The sequence below is a fragment of the Hesperophylax consimilis genome, chromosome 1 (assembly GCF_061612785.1).
Source record: "Hesperophylax consimilis isolate HC1 chromosome 1, BYU_Hcon_1.0, whole genome shotgun sequence".
NCBI classification, from domain to species: Eukaryota; Metazoa; Arthropoda; class Insecta; order Trichoptera; family Limnephilidae; genus Hesperophylax; species Hesperophylax consimilis.
The window spans coordinates 2,331,227-2,349,454 of record NC_142836.1 but is presented as its reverse complement, the minus strand read 5'-3'; the positions used below and the strand labels follow the sequence as shown (position 1 = coordinate 2,349,454).

At 32.5% G+C, this 18,228-nt stretch overlaps 2 protein-coding genes across 2 annotated transcripts in view; one reads left to right on the top strand and one right to left on the bottom strand.

Annotated features, from left to right (window-relative positions):
* Nucleotides 1-3,152: 3,152 nt before the first annotated feature.
* Den1 (SUMO peptidase family member deneddylase 1) lies at nucleotides 3,153-5,299 on the top strand. Its single transcript, XM_089635677.1, has 3 exons — nucleotides 3,153-3,328; nucleotides 3,413-3,933; nucleotides 4,022-5,299. The coding sequence occupies exons 2-3, from the start codon at nucleotides 3,489-3,491 to the stop codon at nucleotides 4,225-4,227; spliced, it is 651 nt and encodes a 216-aa protein (XP_089491803.1). The 5' UTR covers nucleotides 3,153-3,328; nucleotides 3,413-3,488; the 3' UTR covers nucleotides 4,228-5,299.
* A 2,147-nt stretch (nucleotides 5,300-7,446) lies between these two features.
* The window catches only part of LOC149426106 (fatty-acid amide hydrolase 2-B), a 40,561-nt gene continuing 29,779 nt past the window's right edge, over nucleotides 7,447-18,228 (bottom strand). Inside the window, exons 4-7 of the mRNA XM_089637456.1 lie at nucleotides 15,942-16,074; nucleotides 11,390-11,514; nucleotides 8,855-8,989; nucleotides 7,447-8,427 (exon numbers count right to left, since the gene is read on the bottom strand). Coding sequence (XP_089493582.1) covers nucleotides 7,631-8,427; nucleotides 8,855-8,989; nucleotides 11,390-11,514; nucleotides 15,942-16,074 — 1,190 coding nt within the window. The 3' untranslated portion in view covers nucleotides 7,447-7,630. The remainder of the gene's footprint in view (nucleotides 8,428-8,854; nucleotides 8,990-11,389; nucleotides 11,515-15,941; nucleotides 16,075-18,228) is intronic.

The following is an 18,228-nucleotide window of genomic DNA, read 5'->3' as shown; positions in this document are numbered from 1 at the left end:
AAGTAATCATAAATCAGCAAATAAGATTTATATATTTTTGATTTTTTTTAAAGACAAACAAACATTCCCGGATTACGAAAAACCTGACAATATTTGAAAATCATCTACTACCACCATAGCAAGTGTTGGTTGCTTGTGTCGTGCTACTCAGCCAGTGACCGGTCAAAAATTTATATCCACAGGCCTAAATTTCAGTTGCTTTGCTCGCTAACAAATTTATTTACGTCCGTCAAGTTGCTCTCTGGTAGGAGTCCTGACAAAATAAGCTGGCTGAAATCATTACTAATAATTTCTGATTCACCGGCCCAAATAATCTAATAACCATGAGTACTAAAATCTCTAGCCATCTTTTTGATTTTGGATCAGTGGTTTTCAAAGAAAATTATATAAAACAAGAACATTCACAAACATACTGCAAGAAAGGTAATGCACAAAATAGTTTACTGTACAAAGGAATGCAATATTTAATGCGCTGCCGGAATCCATTCAAGCTGGATTGTAAAAGCCATATTCATTAAAAAAAAACGCAATTAATAATGAAATGTAATAAAATATGCAAGCAATTAATAATAAATTAGACATTAGTTAACTTCGACGAACGAATGGCTAAAATAATATAAATAAATAAATAAGTATTATTTTTAAGTAACCATTATTAGCCTCATATACCTTATATAAATTGAAACAAATTCTTCCGAGAAAACATATATGCCGCCGAAGAGAATCGAAACCGCAGTCTTCAGGTCAGGTGCTCTAACAATTACGCTACGTCGGTTTATTCAAAACCCGCCAAATTATTTAATATTATTGCAATTTATGAAGGGTGTTTCAGGCTAATAATTATTGCTTAAAAATAATACGTTATCCTTTGTGCTATGCATAAAAAACCTTGTCTCTTAAACAATAGTTTATCATTAAAAATAAATAAATGATGCTGTATGCATATCCATAGCCGATAGTTGGGCGCATAAATATACCACTCTCTAGATCGATATCTTCCGGCTTTTTGTATCCAACAGAATTATACAGTACTTAACCACAGATATACAAGCAGTACCTACCGTGCGGAGCAGAGCAGTAGACAAGGTAGAGGAAACTCAAGGCCATTTAAAAAAAGATGCGAACATAGACAACATAATTGCTCTCAGCCTACTCTATTCATTCACTAGCCCAAAAAAACTATTATAAAAATAAAAATGTCCTTGAAGCAGAAAAATGTCGAAATGTTTTCCAAGGGCAAGGCTCATCTGACTAAGAAAATAAACTTTTACAGTGCATTTCCTTAAGATGAAACTTGTTAATCGGAGAAGAAGAAACCCAAAATGACAAGAAATTTGCAAAAACACTGAAGAAAATTTCCAAAACATGATTGTCCGACAGTACGACGAAAAATTCCGACATTTTTCAGCCTCATGAACTCATGGTTACATATGTTTAAAAATCTTTAATTTCACCAAAACAATAAGATAATACAGGATAACACTAATCAATAACATGAATAAGTTTATCGATATAATATATAACATTTATACGTTGTGGAGGAAGACATATGTCAAGTATGAAGCATTGTTCAAAAGACCGAACGAATAACCTAAAACTGTTAATTCACTTTAAACTTGAACTTACGTAGGTAGGTTGAATATAATATGTTTGTAACTCGCTGACACTATACTGGCTTATATTGTATTTTTATCACGAACAACTTTAACATGAAATATTTTCGACGGAAATGATAGTATTTCGGCAGCAAATGACAACCCGCGTGTATAAATAAACCACTCTCATTTTGTTTGAATGATTTGAAACTGTCAAACGGCAAAATTCCGTCATCTCTTTCTGTTACACGAGTCATTATGGTAGAGAGCGAGAGATCAAACCAATCCTTCTGTTCTCACCAATGAGATCTGAGCTTTTAGCCATATTATTCGTTTTCTATAAGAATTTTGAGGTGGGCGTGGCGGTTTCAAATGAGTTTCAAGGCCAAAGCTTAGTTAAATGCCCCTGGTTGGGCGCATAAATCAACTGTTGGGCGTTTCGAGTTTCGAGTACACAGAAATTTAAAAAAATTTAGATAGGTATGTCCGCGTAGTGAATTTAGTTCAAAATACAATAGCGATGGGCACAATCGATAAATCATCGATGATTTACTCGATCTTTTTGACTATAGAAATATTTCGATTTATTGTCATGGACAAATCGATTCTGTAAAAAATCACTCAAAATCACAGCCCGAGACAATCGTTTTGAAACGTCATCGAACAAGGAATCGAATTTGTCAGAATTCATTGATTTCAAAGCAGTCACGTCATTGGTCAGAATTAATCAATATCAAAGCAGTCACATCATTGGTCAGAATTCATTAGAATACGTAAATCGATTCCCAACTCCGAGAAAAAATTAATTCATATTTTAGTATTTTTCAAAGATAAACTAATGTTTATAAGACAAGGTTTTATGCATAGCACAAAGGATAACAAATTATTATAAGCAATAATTAGTCGCCTGAAATATCAATGCAAATTGAAAACATCTCCCGAGTAAAAATAAATGCCGCCGACGTAAAAATAAATGCTTATAATAATTTGTAATATTTTAGATTTACGACATACATTCAGTGTAAGTAAATAATTAACATTCTGACTTGCAATAAATTAAGAAGTTTATTAATAATAAAAATGAATAATTTTTATAGCGCCATTTCATTGAAAAATGACGTCGAGGGCGCTCCACAAAGAATGTAAAGTTGAATGCATTTTAAGGTTACGAATGTATTTTTTGTGAAAGACTCAATCGGCTCGATATATAAATTTGATATTTCATGCGGTATAGTTTTTGTGTCCATGTTTTATGTACGTGGGGATATGTTTTTTAATTTTTATGAAATATTATCTTTTATTTAAGAATGACTTCACTTAATAATGTGAAATGCGAGAAGATTCCAAACCTTCAGTAGGAATATAAGTAAAGTATTTCCTGATTAATGGAAATAGGTGCAAAACTTATATTATTTACTTAATTTAAATATAGATATTAAAATTAAAGCGATTAATCATTCGATTACTTTGACTTTTAGATTAAAATAATTCGATCATGTAAACGTTTCGATCCTGCACATCACTAAAATGCAATACACGGCTGTCGCTGTCACCGAAAATGAGAAAATAAATAGAAATAATTGACATTTTCGCTTGCCTATTTACGTTGTTATATTTCATTAGTAGGATATATTTTGAGTTTTTTTCCCTTAAAGTGTCGAAATGAAATGCTCTCCAGTTATTAAACTATCAGTTTAAAGTGGCAAATGGTGCGAAAGTTATTTTTACGATTGGTAAGCATATTTTAAAATTCTTATCTTATAGGTTATGTGATAATGCATCTGTTTTTTAGTTTATTTTCTTTTTTACTATCACAGATCTGACTAGTGGTGTGCGAAATGCGGACTCGAAGATAAGATAATTTGAGCTTTACATTAAATCCCCGAAATCACGATGTCATCCTCGACGCTTGACGACGCCGTGATATTAAACTACTACGAAACCCTTTTGCACAAATCCGATCGGGATTTGATCGCTGGCCCATTTTGGTTGAATGATACAGTCATATCATTTTATTTTGAGTTCCTCGAAAAAGAACAGTTCCCACATGAAAAGGACTTGCTGTTTATATCTCCGGAAGTTACCCAATGTTTAAAAATGGTGAGCGAAAGGGAAGTGAATGTTTTCCTGGACCCGCTGGAAGTGTCTTCCAAGAGCTTCATTTTCTTCGCTGTTAATGACAATGAATCTGCTGACAGAGCGGGAGGGTCCCACTGGAGTCTGCTGGTGTACTCACGTCCCGAGAAGCAATTCTTCCACTTAGATTCCTTGCCCAATCACAACCTGGACCAGGCAGAAACTCTAGCGCGGCACCTAATCACCTACCTCAGTCCAGACGGTTAGATACTATCCTTAATTATAATGAAATAATGGCGTACAGTTTGTTTATGGGTTATGTATGTATGTTTGTTACACCTTTGTTTTAGGTCAGTGTGATTTTGCACCCCTCGACACGCTGCGCCAGAGTAACGGGTATGACTGCGGGATTCACGTGTTATGTAACGTGGTGCTTGTAGCCAACCAGGTGATGAGGCAGGGCCAGATAGCGGGCTGCCCCATGATTACCTACTCCGCTGTCTCCAACAAGAGGAGTGAGTTGCTGGACATCATCGAGGGTCTCCGGGGCCGCTAGCCACTAATGCTAAACTAATTTTAATTTTTTTTATATACTTAACATACAAATAATATTGGAGGTTTTAACTAACAATAAATGATTTGTAAGGTGTTGTATTATATCGAAGGTTATGAAAATAAAACAATTTGTGACATAAATTAAACTTTTCATGAATGTGATATAATTGATAAAGAATGTCATTCTTGATTGCATAGATAGATTGTGCGACTGATAAGTAGCTGTTGGTGATGTACTGTACAGGTACCATTAAAAACTTAAAAGAAACTAAGGTGAATGGCAAATGCTATCGGAACAATTTTATAAAAAAATATCACATTCAAGGTTTCGTTTCTTAATCCACGATATAATTTGTATTATTTACACTAATTATTATTTCTGTTTTTTAAATGTTTGTTTGGTTAATAAATATTATAACTAACGTACTGAAGAAGTAAAACATGTAACTGAAATAATTAATACACCAAATGAAAAAAGTATAATGTTTTTATTTATCTTAGTAATATTATTATTTGACAATTGTATTAGGTACTAGGCCTGTCTTAATGGGATGTTTCTATTTGTATAATATCCTCCCTATTCTATTTTATTCAATATAATGATAACATACCTAGGTACATAACAAATACTAATATTGGTAAAAAAGTATTATTAAAAATCCATTCTTTGGCATTCACCCGGAACATACCGATCAATTCAAAAAATGGACGTAAATCCAAAATAGATTTTTTAAAATTGTAGACTACAAAAATATTATTTAGTTACAGTTTAATATATAGATAAATTATGTAATTCTCATCAAGTAACTTTATTTATCATTTGATTATTTGAATATTCTTTTTTAATAAATATTTTCAATAAATAGACACTCTAGTTTTTTTACTTGGAAATAAAAAGTAACAAATCAAATTCCTGAATTCCAACAACTTAAGTGGAACCGCTGTGCGGCCCTTTTCATACAAAACTTAAATTTGAATTTGACACCAAAATAATATATTTTTTAATTGTAAAAAGCATTCACTTTGTGGCTCATCATAATTTATAATAAAAACACATAAATTTGTTTTTGACCACGATAGTTTTATTTTCACTCTACCGGTTTCGGAAGATCCCTTCCTTCGTCAGGAGAATATTTAAAACTGTTTTAAATATTCTCCTGACGAAGGAAGGGATCTTCCGAAACCGGTAGAGTGAAAATAAAACTATCGTGGTCAAAAACAAATTTATGTGTTTTTATTATAAATATATTTTTTAATCGAAATATATAGCAAATATCTAGTACGGATATGTACTACTTTATTTATTTATGTTTTAAATTATAAAATATAGGCCATTAGAGAATTCAATTTTTTATCATTTTTTTCTAAACAGCGCCTGTTGGACGTAAAAGCAACATGCGCTATTGTTTATCTGCACAGACAGACTGAACCACATCAACGCTTGACGGGGTACAGCTAGTATTTTGAATAATAAAATAAAAAAGATTTACAAAAGCAAATTGATGTGTGTTTATTTTAAAATACTAATGACCGATTTACATTTGAACAAAAATTTGTCATGTAAATTAAAATTTCTTCCCAAATAACACTGTTTATATAATGTATTATTTTTAAAATTTTATTTTCATTATACTAACACAGTAGATAAGCCGGGTTATTTTTTTTATTAGTCAATTAAATTACAAAAAAATGCCAAAGTTGCCTCTAAAATCACGCAAAATTGAATTCTTTAACCCCTAAGATACAACCAACTACAATAGCAGTTCAGTGAAATCATGACTACCTTCAGGAGCACTGCAATGTGCAGTTATAGAGCTAGGTTTTAAAAGTTTTGAAAGCATTTCAATATTGTCCATGATTATTCCCAAGTTGACATTGTTAATTATGCCTGTCAATTGCCTGCATAATGCCTGTCAATTATTTCAAATATAATTTTCAATGTTAATTTGGCTTTGAGATATTTACAAAATATTAGCCGTCTTCTAAGGGTTAATGACCTCTATATCACAATTAAAAAGACAAATAAATAAAGTAGCACAAATCAGTACTAGATATTTGCTAGCCTTTTGGATGAAAAAAAAAAATTATTGAGTGTCGTTGGGTATTTTGGCCTAAAATCCAAATTTAAGTTTTGTATGAAAAAGGTCGCGCAGCCATTCCCCTTAATAGAGGAAACTTACAGCAAGGCATTTAAGTTGCCTTCCAATTTGTTATTAGCGTTGCAATGATAAATTGGGTAAATATTTCCCTAACCGCCACACTTTTCATCGGTACAGATTATGGAAATTACACATTTGTTTCAACTTAATTACTACGAGAAACAATGATTTACGTCGGGATAGATGTTAAAAGATGTATTATAATTCCAATTTTATTTATTGTTCGAAATTTACATTTTGATCTAAAATAAATCATTTGATTAACCCAAACTAAGGGGGTATTTCACTATGTCGGGCTAAATATCTGACTAGCTATCCGTTGGCTGGATTTAAAGATCAGAATAACTTCGTTATTCAACGGCGACCTTTTCACCATTGTTTCGAACTTCCGGATAGATAACACTCGAAATAGTCTGGCAACATCGCAAAATGTTTGCAGTTACTCCATCTACTGCCACGGCTGTCATGCGTCACAGTCCGCACACCGCGAAGTGTGCATTTGTTTGGTTATGTTATGTTGATTATCAGGTCATTTTAGATAGATTCGTGTCGAATTAATACATTGTTTCTTATTTTGAACACAATCAAATAATTCAGGATGGATCATACAAGCATTCAAATTCATTCTACAAAATTCGACTCACTTCTCAGCTGTTAAACTCGGAATGTTTTGACGCCATCTTTGATTCGAGGAATAGCGCCTAACGTGAAGTTCGAGCACTGATTAGTCAAATCTAACTTTAACCCGAGCGTTAGCGTTATTCAGATATAGTGAAAACGAAAAAATGACTAATCCGCGGATAAGTGCTTGGTCAGAACATAATCAGAGATAGTGAAATACCCCCTAAGGACCTAATAACCTATTTTGTGCATGTAAATAGTTGTTTCTTGTAGTCATTATTGAAACAAAGTGTAATTTGTATAATCTGCGCCTAAAAGTGCGGCAGTTAGGGAAATATTTACCACAAATTCTTCATTGACAATGATTCATATTTGAAAGTTATACATGATAAAATCTTTTTATATAACTAAACAAACCCAGGAATATAACCAATACATAGCTGAAGATGCCAACCTTTTAAGTTCCAAAAAGATTCTCAAAATAACTGACGACGATGACACACACAATAATTAGTAATCTGTATTAGAATATTATTTGTGACAACATAAAAATTTTAAAGTAGGAATAATAATATTTTAAATATATTACATAAATTTGCTTATTACATGCAGAAATTATTATTGTCATGTATTTTTTTTATTATTTCCCGGTTGAACCCAACCTCCGAAAGCTCTGTCTAATTCTTCAGCTATTAACAAGCACAAATGGTCGTTGCAAGTTTTAGATATAACTTGAATACCGACAGGGAGGCCTTCTTCATTCAAACCCATGGGGATGTGTGTAGCAGGGAACCCTAGCACGTTGAAGATTGCAGTGTAACCAAAGTTCATTGCCCTGATGAGAGGCTCATTGTGGTAGGGCGCGGCAGTGGGGTGGGTGGGGTACAGGAACACCCCGTCGTCTCCCAGAATCTCTGTGAATTCATCTTCCAACTCCTGCCTCATGTCCAGGAAACGCTGATGCTGCGCCGAACCGGCAGGCACTCCGCCCTTTTCAAAGAGCGCCGTCATCAGACCAATAAAAGTATTTTTGGACTGGCCAAATAGAGATTTGATGACTTCGACGATGACGTGAATATATCCGTCTCTGCCTGTGATGAGCTCGGCGAATGAAGGAGAGTCCTTTATCTTCATGCTAGCGAGCCAGATGGGGTTGGACTTGAACAGTTTCTGAACCTCCAGTTCCTTGGCGGGGGTCGCGCAGATTGCACTGAGATGAAGTGCCGCTCTACTGAGGGCTTTTTGAATGGCGGGTTCCACTCCGCATACAAAAGGTGAATTGAGGTTGTTCTTTTGATAGTAAACCTTCACATTTTTTAAATCTACTTTTTCATCGAGCTTGAGTTTAGACGCATTCTCATCTGCTAAAATCTTCAGCAACGGGCGTAGATCCGCTGCATTTCTTGTCATTGGACCAATACCTGGAAAGATAATCAAATTAACTGTCATGAGGGTATGATTTAACAAATTTACATGTTTTATGTAGACAAAACTTTTTACCACTAAATGATATAAAATTTCAATTTCATTACCGGCAACCTGGGGGTTTGTTATGTTTGTTTTAACACAACTAGATAACCTTCGTTCTGCTAATAATATTAAATTTGAAAAATATATTTATATTTAATAATTAGTTATGATATATTTTCTCCAAAGTTTTTTTTTTTTTACATGATTTATTATTTATTTGTCAATTGTACAAGATATAGTGGATTAGCTACACTGGCAGAGAAAAAGGGTGCATGCTCAAGTCTGATCTTTTTAAATTATCAAATAAAAAATGTATTTCATAAAAAAAGTATGGTATATTTTTTTTAAATTTGTAAAGAAAATTAGAAAAAATCTTACCAAGGAATGAATTTTGAAAACTAGAAGTTGGAAGAGGAAACTGGCCTTCATTGGAAACAATGAATTTGGTTGGCTTGTGGCCAAAAACTCCATTGAAGAAAGCGGGCATCCTGATTGAGCCTCCAATGTCGGAACCTGAAATAAAAGCAACACCATCATATCACTCACTCTTCGTAAGCTGTAAAGGTTACATGTCATCTTTGGGGATGCTGTGTGGAGGGTCTTTTTGAGCAGAGGAAGGAGTGACATGTTGTAGGAGGGAGGAAACACAGAGGCCTGCTAATTGTTCCACAGCTGAGCTGTTGAACTCAACAACAATTTGCAGAAACGACCCAATCTGATGTGACAAATGTCGGGCACGTGTTAGGCGTGTTTTCCAACTACGCACCTGTGCTGAAGGGATCAATCGTATTGGAACTTAATCATTGCGCACATTAATGCCATGTGACCAAGTTTGTATATTAATGAGTAAAATTATATATTTACAGTAGTAAAAATGAAATTTTACAAAACCACATCTATCGTTTTTGCTACCCGTCTCAGAACAGACATTGTCTAGTTAGGCGTGCAAACTACATGTATTTCTATCAACTTGCATAGTATACTATTAATAGTTGTGTTAGTTCCATGATATATCTCCTTTGCCTAAAAAAATATCCGTCTTTCTAATTTTTCTGCTTTTTTTGTTCTTTATACATGTATGTATGTATGTTACTTCCAATTGGAATTGTAGTCTAACAGTATGTATTCCTATCTACTTTTATTTAATAATTTTTTTTTAGATGTTAAACAATTATTATATATAGCCGGTTTATCACAGATATATTTTTTTTTCAAAGAAAAAATCTGTATTAAGCTTATGACTTTGTGATTTCATTACTTATTTATTAAAAATACAAATAACTTTGTTAAAATCATTTTTATTTATATACACCTTCTACATGTTTCGTGAACGATGTTCAATTCATCAGGCTTAAATGTACACTTTATCCTGATGATGTGAACATTGTTCACGAAGCATGTATAAGGTGTATATAAATAAAAGTGATTTAAACAAAGTTATTTGTATTTTTAATAAAAAGATATATTGTATTCATAATTTATATGCTGGGGTTAGGTTTCAATCATTTATCAATCAATAATATTAATAATGATAAAGTGTTATATGTTTAGTTTGGGGCACATTTAGTGTTCCTAGGTGTGATGTTATTGATAATTTTTATACCATTCAGAGATCTTGTTCGCATATACTTGTTAGTATATACTTTCACTCACTCTTTTGCTTTGAATAGTAGAACTATGTCAACTACGAAATTGAAAATTGAGGCTAGGTGTAGGTTACATACAGGAGTATGAGTTAGTTATTGCACTATTGTAAATACTCAAGCCAAAGAAAGTATTGATTCAAACTAAAGTAAGTCATTCCTCCCATTAGGTAAGGCTGCTGCAAAAAAGTTGCGGTCAAGTAAATTTCGATGCTCATTTGTCTTTTGTCGTGCTGGAACGGGAGGTTGCGGTATTCAGAGCAATACAAATGGAATTGAAAGGAAAATCAACACAAATAACGCTTCACATACCATAGTTAACCTTTCAGGCTAATTTGTTCGCTTTTGGGAACAACTCATATATGGTCTCTTAGAAATCATTGTATCTCTAATCCTATGTAATGTCTAATTCTCCCCATATTGCAGCCATGTTTTGTTGCAAATAATTTTTCACAAAAATCCAAAATATTTTTATTATTCAACAACCTATTAATTTAAATCATGATGAGAGAGAAAGGGGCCTTTTTAGCCCGGAGCTCTGTACGCCATTATTTCAAAAAGTCATTGTATCTTCTATGGTGAGAAATGTGATCTGAACGATGTTAGAAAGAGAAAATACTGCACTTTATAATCAAATCGAAATTAACCACTTATTAAAATGTCACCTTTATGAAACCAAAGTTTCCAATGCAATTTAAAAAAAAAAAAATTATAAATACTTTTTATTAATTATATTTTTATAAAATGACAAAAGAATTAGGTTAGAGTAACATTTGTAATACGTTTGTATAATAAAATGTGTGTGTTTTTAAATATTTTTTCGTTATCAGTAATTTGAGCCATTTAATTTTTTTAATGTTCACTAAATAAATTTTAAAGCGTATTTTATCACCTTTCAAAAGCTGTTTTTAGTTTTCAGATAAGTTCAGAAATATTCCATTTATTTGGATTTCATTGCAAAGCGGAAATACTCTGACCTTATGTCAAAATATGGCAGAGGCTCGAGAAGTTAACGCAATATCAAATACAAAATATAAAGTTTTTGCAAGTAAAACATTACAGCTTCAAGTTATTTTGGAATTTTTCTTTGAATAAACAACGACAATAATTCTGGGACGAGTGCTAAAGAGGGATGCTGGTTTTGTAGGGGACTACACTTATAATCATCGACATGAATACAAAACATCTGTTGTCCCATTCCCACTTATTGGTTTCTATGGGACCATTGGCAAAAGTGAATAGTTGCATTGTGTTTTGTGTTCTTTCTTACCGATGCCGAAGGCGCTCCCCACGGCCGATTGCATGCAGCCCTCCCCGCCAGAGGAACCACCCACGCCTCGCGTTGTATCGTAAGCATTGTTGGTCCTTCCGTGCACGTGGTTATGACTTTCCCACCTGAAATAATGCATTTCTCCATATTATAACACAACATTTGTTATTACTACACAGTGGTTTGCCCGTTGCATCCAACGGTATACAAATTAATCATTTCAATTTCAAGAAGACTCAAGATAAGAAATGATGCGTGAATCAGAATTTAATCAAACTTGGCCCACTTTCAAATCAAATAATTAACAAGAATATTTATAATCGCAACACCACTGTCATTCATTAATGTTATCTTTTAAAAATTGATATATCGTGTGTGTTTACATGATTAATTATTTTTATTAAATTTGCTATGTTCTTGTAATGCTTTCATTATTATGTAGTACATCATTGACCTATAGTATATTTTTGAATTATATCTGTTTACTGAGAAGAAATCATTTTCTGAAATAATATAAATTTATATTATAGATAAAAAAATCTAATTTATGCACATTGCATTTCAGTAGCCTGCTTATCTTATTTATTTATTTAAACGCCCATTAGGCTTTAATATACATAACCTAGGTAAAATATAAACAATGTGCAAACATATTTAATTATTTTTTTGCCAATGTTGGAAAAAATCTAGCGAAAAATTAATAAACCTGTTAACCCAAAAAGCAAATAATTGTAAAATTACATACTCAAAAAAACTTGTCAAAGTTTGAAACAACGTCTGAGTGTGAAATCTTAAAAATAATTGAAGGCATAAAAGGAGGTTCGTCTCCCGGATTCGATAATATTACGGTACATTTTCTAAAATCCATGAAAATTCATTTGATAAAACCATTACTCATTTGATAAACTTAAGTTTAATAAAAGGAATTTTTCCAACAAACTACAAGAACACTATAATTTCACCTATTTATAAAGCTGGAGATCCACAACAAATAACTAATTATCGCCGTATCTGTCTAATCTCAAACATAGGAAAGATTTTTGAAAAAATTGTGAAAAAACAATTGGTCAATTTCCTTGAAAACAATAAAATCCTACACAAAAACCAATTTGGTTTTATAAAATCACTCAGCACACAAGATGCTGTTGCTAATGTAACTTCACACATTTACGAATCATTAGATAAGGGCAAAAAATGTGCAGGTATTTTTATTGATCTCAGAAAAGCTTTTGATAGCATATCCCACGAAATTCTACTGAGAGAATTGGAAAATATAGGTATAAAAGAAAATGCAATTAAATGGATTACCAACTATTTAAAAAATCTCCCACAAGTCGTAAAAATTAATCAGGTTAATAGTGATAAAGAAATATCAGACTTTGAAATCCCGCAAGGTACAGTGCTTGGACCAATTCTTTTTACAATAGGTTAACGATATTTTCTTTCAACCATTAGGTACATGGACATATTACTTCATATGCCGACGATACAGTAATAATAATAAAGGAAAAGACTTGGAAAAAAGGAACGCTAAAAGCCACAGGAGACATAAACACTCTTAAGAATTTCTTCGACTTTAATTTACTGTCACTAAATAGCGATAAAACATTTGTCATTCCATTTGCGATACAATCAAAAGACACCCCTTAACACTTTGACATTAGCATACATGACAATTCCAAAACACATTATAAAAACTATTGTATCACAAACTGCTCAATATTAAAAACAACAAACACAATCAAATATCTAGGAATAATTATAGATATTCTTAAGAATCAGAAATTTTTTGTCGATAAAAAACCTATATTTAATATACTATGCTTTGGTTCAATCAACTTTACAATATGCCATCATTAGTTGGGGATCCGCATATAAAACTAACCTCCTTCCAATAGAAGTCGTGCAGAGAATAATTATTAAAATCATATTAAAAAAACCTTTGGACTACCCAACAGACCGCTTATTCAAAGAATTTCAAGTACCTCCTTTTAAAGATCTGTACATTAAAAATTCATTAATTCAAATCATAAAAGAAAAAGAAAAGTACCAATTTCTAACTGAAAACCGCACTCGACTTAAATACATTTTTCCATGTCCAAAATTAAACACTTCATTTGCACAAAATTACTATGCATACCAAGGAAGAACCTTTTTCAATCAACTCCCTGAGGAAATCAGAATCATAAACGACAAAAGCCAAGCTTTGAACATTTTGAAAAAATATTTTAAAGATAAATTATCAAGAAAATGAAAAGTAAATATTCTAGTTAAGAAGCAATTTCTTCTCCAAATATAGTATACATATCAATAAAAAAAACAATAATTGTCTTTATCCCAGAAACTAATAACATCATATTTTTATTTATATATTATAGCTACTAGTAGTACATTTTACTTACGATATTTTTTTTTCCTACTTCTCTTGATTCTATATGTATATCTACAATAACATAATGTACACTCCTTTTCCAACCACAAGCGAATGCTTCTCAGGAAGAGTAGTATTAAAGATTCTCATTTATTTATGTTTATATTTTTTATAATTTTTACTGAACTCATTTGATTTGTTACTCATTGACCAGTCAGTGGCTGAGTTGGCATCGCGTCTGGATCTCACCCAGGCGTCACGAGTTCAATTCCTCGGCTGGCTAAGTCCTCCATCACGACACAAGCAATATTTTCCTCTTAGTATGATATGGTAGTAGGAGATTTTCAAATACTGTCAGATTATTCGTAGCCCAGGAATGTTCGTCACTTTTTAAAAGAATAATAACAAAAAATAAAATTTGTTATTTTTTTTTAAATGATTACTTCTCGGTGTACAGTGTACATGTAGTTAGAAGTTAGATTTCCAAAATGAAGAAATAAAACCAATTATTTCCAGCTACAGGTTCAGGTAGCTACAGTCTGATTCAAAGCAGATTAATAGATAACGATATAAGAGGAAGCTACAAGCCAAAAATGTGTATATTCTTGGTATACCTTATATTGTAGGTAATAGGCATTAAAATCGCTTGATAAACGGAGTCTAGAAACGTTCGATTTCAAGCACAAAATTGGTTTTTATTTATTTTGTAAATAATTTTATAAGTAAGCAAAAGAGTTAATCAAGTGAAACTGTCACAGATAATCTTAGCTATAATACAGTATTTAAAAAAATATATATTTCATACGTTTTTAAAAAATATTTTTTTTAGTAGTTTTATTGAGTAATTTACTATTTTATTTGTATTCTACTCAAGCGAAACGATAGGAAAAGCTTCAATTTATCTAAAGCATATTTTTTGGTATTCATAATGTACACCAATTCGTTGTAAAGATTAATCAAAGATTTAGCATAAAGCTTCCCCTTAACATAAACCTTTGAAAATTATACCATGTATGTGGAACCATGACTAATTTATTGAAAAAGAGGTGGGTATATAATATTTTATAGTGACAATATAGATTTATTGAAACAATTTAAAACTTTTGCCAACATTTTATTTTTGACCGTTACCGGTTTCAGCCCTTATCACGGCCATCTTCAGAATGGTACAATTTTTGACAATTACCGGTTTTAGCCCATATTACTGCCATCTTTAGAATGGTACAATTTTTGACAATTACCGGTTTCAGCCCGTATTACTGCCATCTTTAGAATGGTACAATTTTTGGCAATTACCGTTTTCAGCCCGTATCACACCCATCTTCAGAATAGTACAAATGACAATTATCGATTTCAGCCCGTATCACTGCTATGTTCAGAATTGTACAACTTTTTAATTAAACTATGATATATACAGCTGGTTAAAGTTTGTCGGGTACGTGCCGATACACCCTGTATACATATGTAAACAAGTTTTGAGGGTTATAGTGATTTATTTTTGGGATATTATGCCCTGTTACACTACCTCCTTCTGATGTGTCCACATCTGCTCTGGTGATGGATACTGTAACGCTGTCTGAAACGTTGGCTAAAGAAGGAGGTAGGCAAAACGGCATAATACCACAAAAATAAATCACTATAATATTTTTGGGGGTGAAAATCTCAAATCATATCTCACAGGTTTGAGGGTATCAGGTAAACAATGATTTTAATTGTCATTATCAAAAATAGAAATTTTGAAAAGTACCATGTTCCATGTTTAGAATAATCGAAAAATATTTAACTAATTAGTCCTAATGACTAATTAGTCAATAGTATTATTAATTAGTCAAATTTTTGATTACTAATTCATTAATAAACTTGTGGAGTCTCAAAATGAAGGATCTTTTTGAAATTGATATCTCGATAATTTATACCCATCACTAGTGGTTAGTGATGGGACGGCAAGAGACAGTCGGGGGAGTTCCTTACCACATGCAGAGCTCAGAGACGTTGGTGAGGCCGATAGGGATGATTTATACCCATCACTAGTGGTTAGTGATGGGACGGCAAGAGACAGTCGGGGGAGTTCCTTACCACATGCAGAGCTCAGAGACGTTGGTGAGGCCGATAGGGATGATTTATACCCATCACTAGTGGTTAGTGATGGGACGGCAAGAGACAGTCGGGGGAGTTCCTTACCACATGCAGAGCTCAGAGATGTTGGTGAGGCCGATAGGGATGGCCCCCGCTCTCCTGACACAGCCCACGCTGTGAGCGTCCTTGGCTGCCACCACATCCTTGCGGATGTAGAGCCCCGAAGTGTGATGCAACCCTGGAAAATAAATATAACAGTTTTATATTAAAAAAATATTTAGGTTAAATAATTTTTTCATTGTTAATTTCTTATTTGTTTCTCACGTTTGCGAATTTAAAGATTTTCTTTTATATATTCAATAATATTATTATTCAATTTACAAAAACAGTTTGATAATGACTTCAGAAGGCGAAACAGTTGTCACTTGCAATAATAATTACACTGCAAAACTTGTTTATAAATAAAGCGTTTTTTGTTTGTAAATTGAATAATAATATAATCGAATATGTATAAAAGAAAAATTAAGAAGAGAGTTTTACAAATTAAACTTGATAACAATAAAAAAATGAGAATTCCGTTCGGTTGCTTTGCTTTTTTTCAGAAAAAAATGTTTTAGGCTAGTAAGTTTTATAGGTACATACTCGCATATAGAAAATGGCTAAAATTGAAAACAAGCGAGATTTTTTTAAATTATTTGTGTTCCTATATACATATATATCCCTTTATTTTTTCTTTAAATGTTACATAATTATAGTTGGGTTGTCTCCCAATTTTGATTATGATTTTGTTAATAACGATTGTTAAATTAGTTTTCTAAAAATAATGTTATGACCTTTCAAACTGAACTTGGGTAAAACGTACCTACGCAATGGTGTTGTGAGAAGTCACACAAGACACGATTCATAATTCGAATGGCAGTACCTACCTACTGCCGTCATGTACAGTGATGTCACAACGTTTTCAGCCGGTCGCAAATATCAATATTTTGATGGTTTATATTTTTCGGTATTTTCCAAAAATTTTAAAAGTGATGTTTCCAGCAGTTCTTACGTGTTACATTTGTAAAAAAATATTAAATTTCGTTGTAGAAGACAATCTTACTGCTACAAAACATTTTGTCAAAGATTATTTTTTGTGTGCTCTTTTACACACAAAAAGTATTTATCACTCTCTGTCCCTAGTCCCAGTATAAAATACTTATAAGTATTTTAACAGGTATTTTTGTACTTGTACTCACTGTACCCAGATAATATCTGCCCACAACGATTCCCCATTCCCAAATTTTCTACGTAAAAATGATTCCCCCTGATAATTTTTCGAATCCATGGAGGGATGGGGGTTGTTAGAGAATTTCTGTGTAAGGTAATTCCCCACAATATCCATGGGGGGGGGGGGGGGGGAGACTAGAGAATTTCCTGTCCAAAAATTCCCCACATTTTTTTCCTGTCCTCTGGTACATTTGAGATATCTGTTCTAGTATATGGTAACAGGGTATCTCATCAAAATAACAGTTCAACACACCTACAAAAAAAGTTATAAAGCCATGAAAAGTAATGAAACAAAAACTAGGTTAAATAGGTTACATAGGTAACTATTTAACCTAGTTTTTGTTTCATCACTTTTTATGACTCTATATCACTTTTTAAAGGTGTATTTAATTGTGATTTTGATGAAATAGATAATAATATCAGCACCTATGGGGCCTTCCGTCATATTTCTTAGGTTCATACAAAACATACTAGTGGCGCCAGATCGGTAGACCTATAAACCTTAGGAATCTACTATCTGTCTGAGTGCTCCACACCTGAGATTTAACACCAGATTTATACGGATTATTATTTTGCATGTATCAACTTTTTTTTTCTGTGATCATCGTGTTTTAAGTCATCATTAAAATAAGTTACTTACTAAAAATGTTTCAGTAAATTCAGTTTCTCGTAAAAAAATGTGATTTTAGTATTTAAAACCATTTTTTGTAACCTGCATAACTCAATGCCCACGACATTATATTGTTTAGTCACGAACGTTTTAATTTTAACGAACCAAATAGTATATTGTTGCTAGGTCGCTAATTTCAGGTATTTTTTCGGAATCTGAGGGAATTTTTTTCTCCCTTTATAATCTCTCGATTGAATCTCTGATTGAGATAAGCCACGAACCGCCAATGGTATTAATGAATGCGTTAACAGACGGAGACTTCTTACGGGCGATAGAATAATTCTGAAACATGTTTCCGCTCTATGAAACGTGAAGATCGAAACTTTCTTGAGAAAATTGTTTTCATTAACATTCACACAATAAAATTGGTGATTTTTAGATATTGAATTATAATATATAATGTTGATAAGAATACGACGCTTGTGGCCGTTAAATTGTAAATTTAATTATTGG

Excerpts from the sequence above, each read along its gene's own strand:
- Den1 (XM_089635677.1), top strand. The coding sequence starts at position 3,489 with ATGTCATCCTCGACGCTTGACGACGCCGTGATATTAAACTACTACGAA. Across the intron at positions 3,934-4,021 it reads CACCTACCTCAGTCCAGACG|GTCAGTGTGATTTTGCACCC; the intron begins GTTAGATACTAT and ends CCTTTGTTTTAG.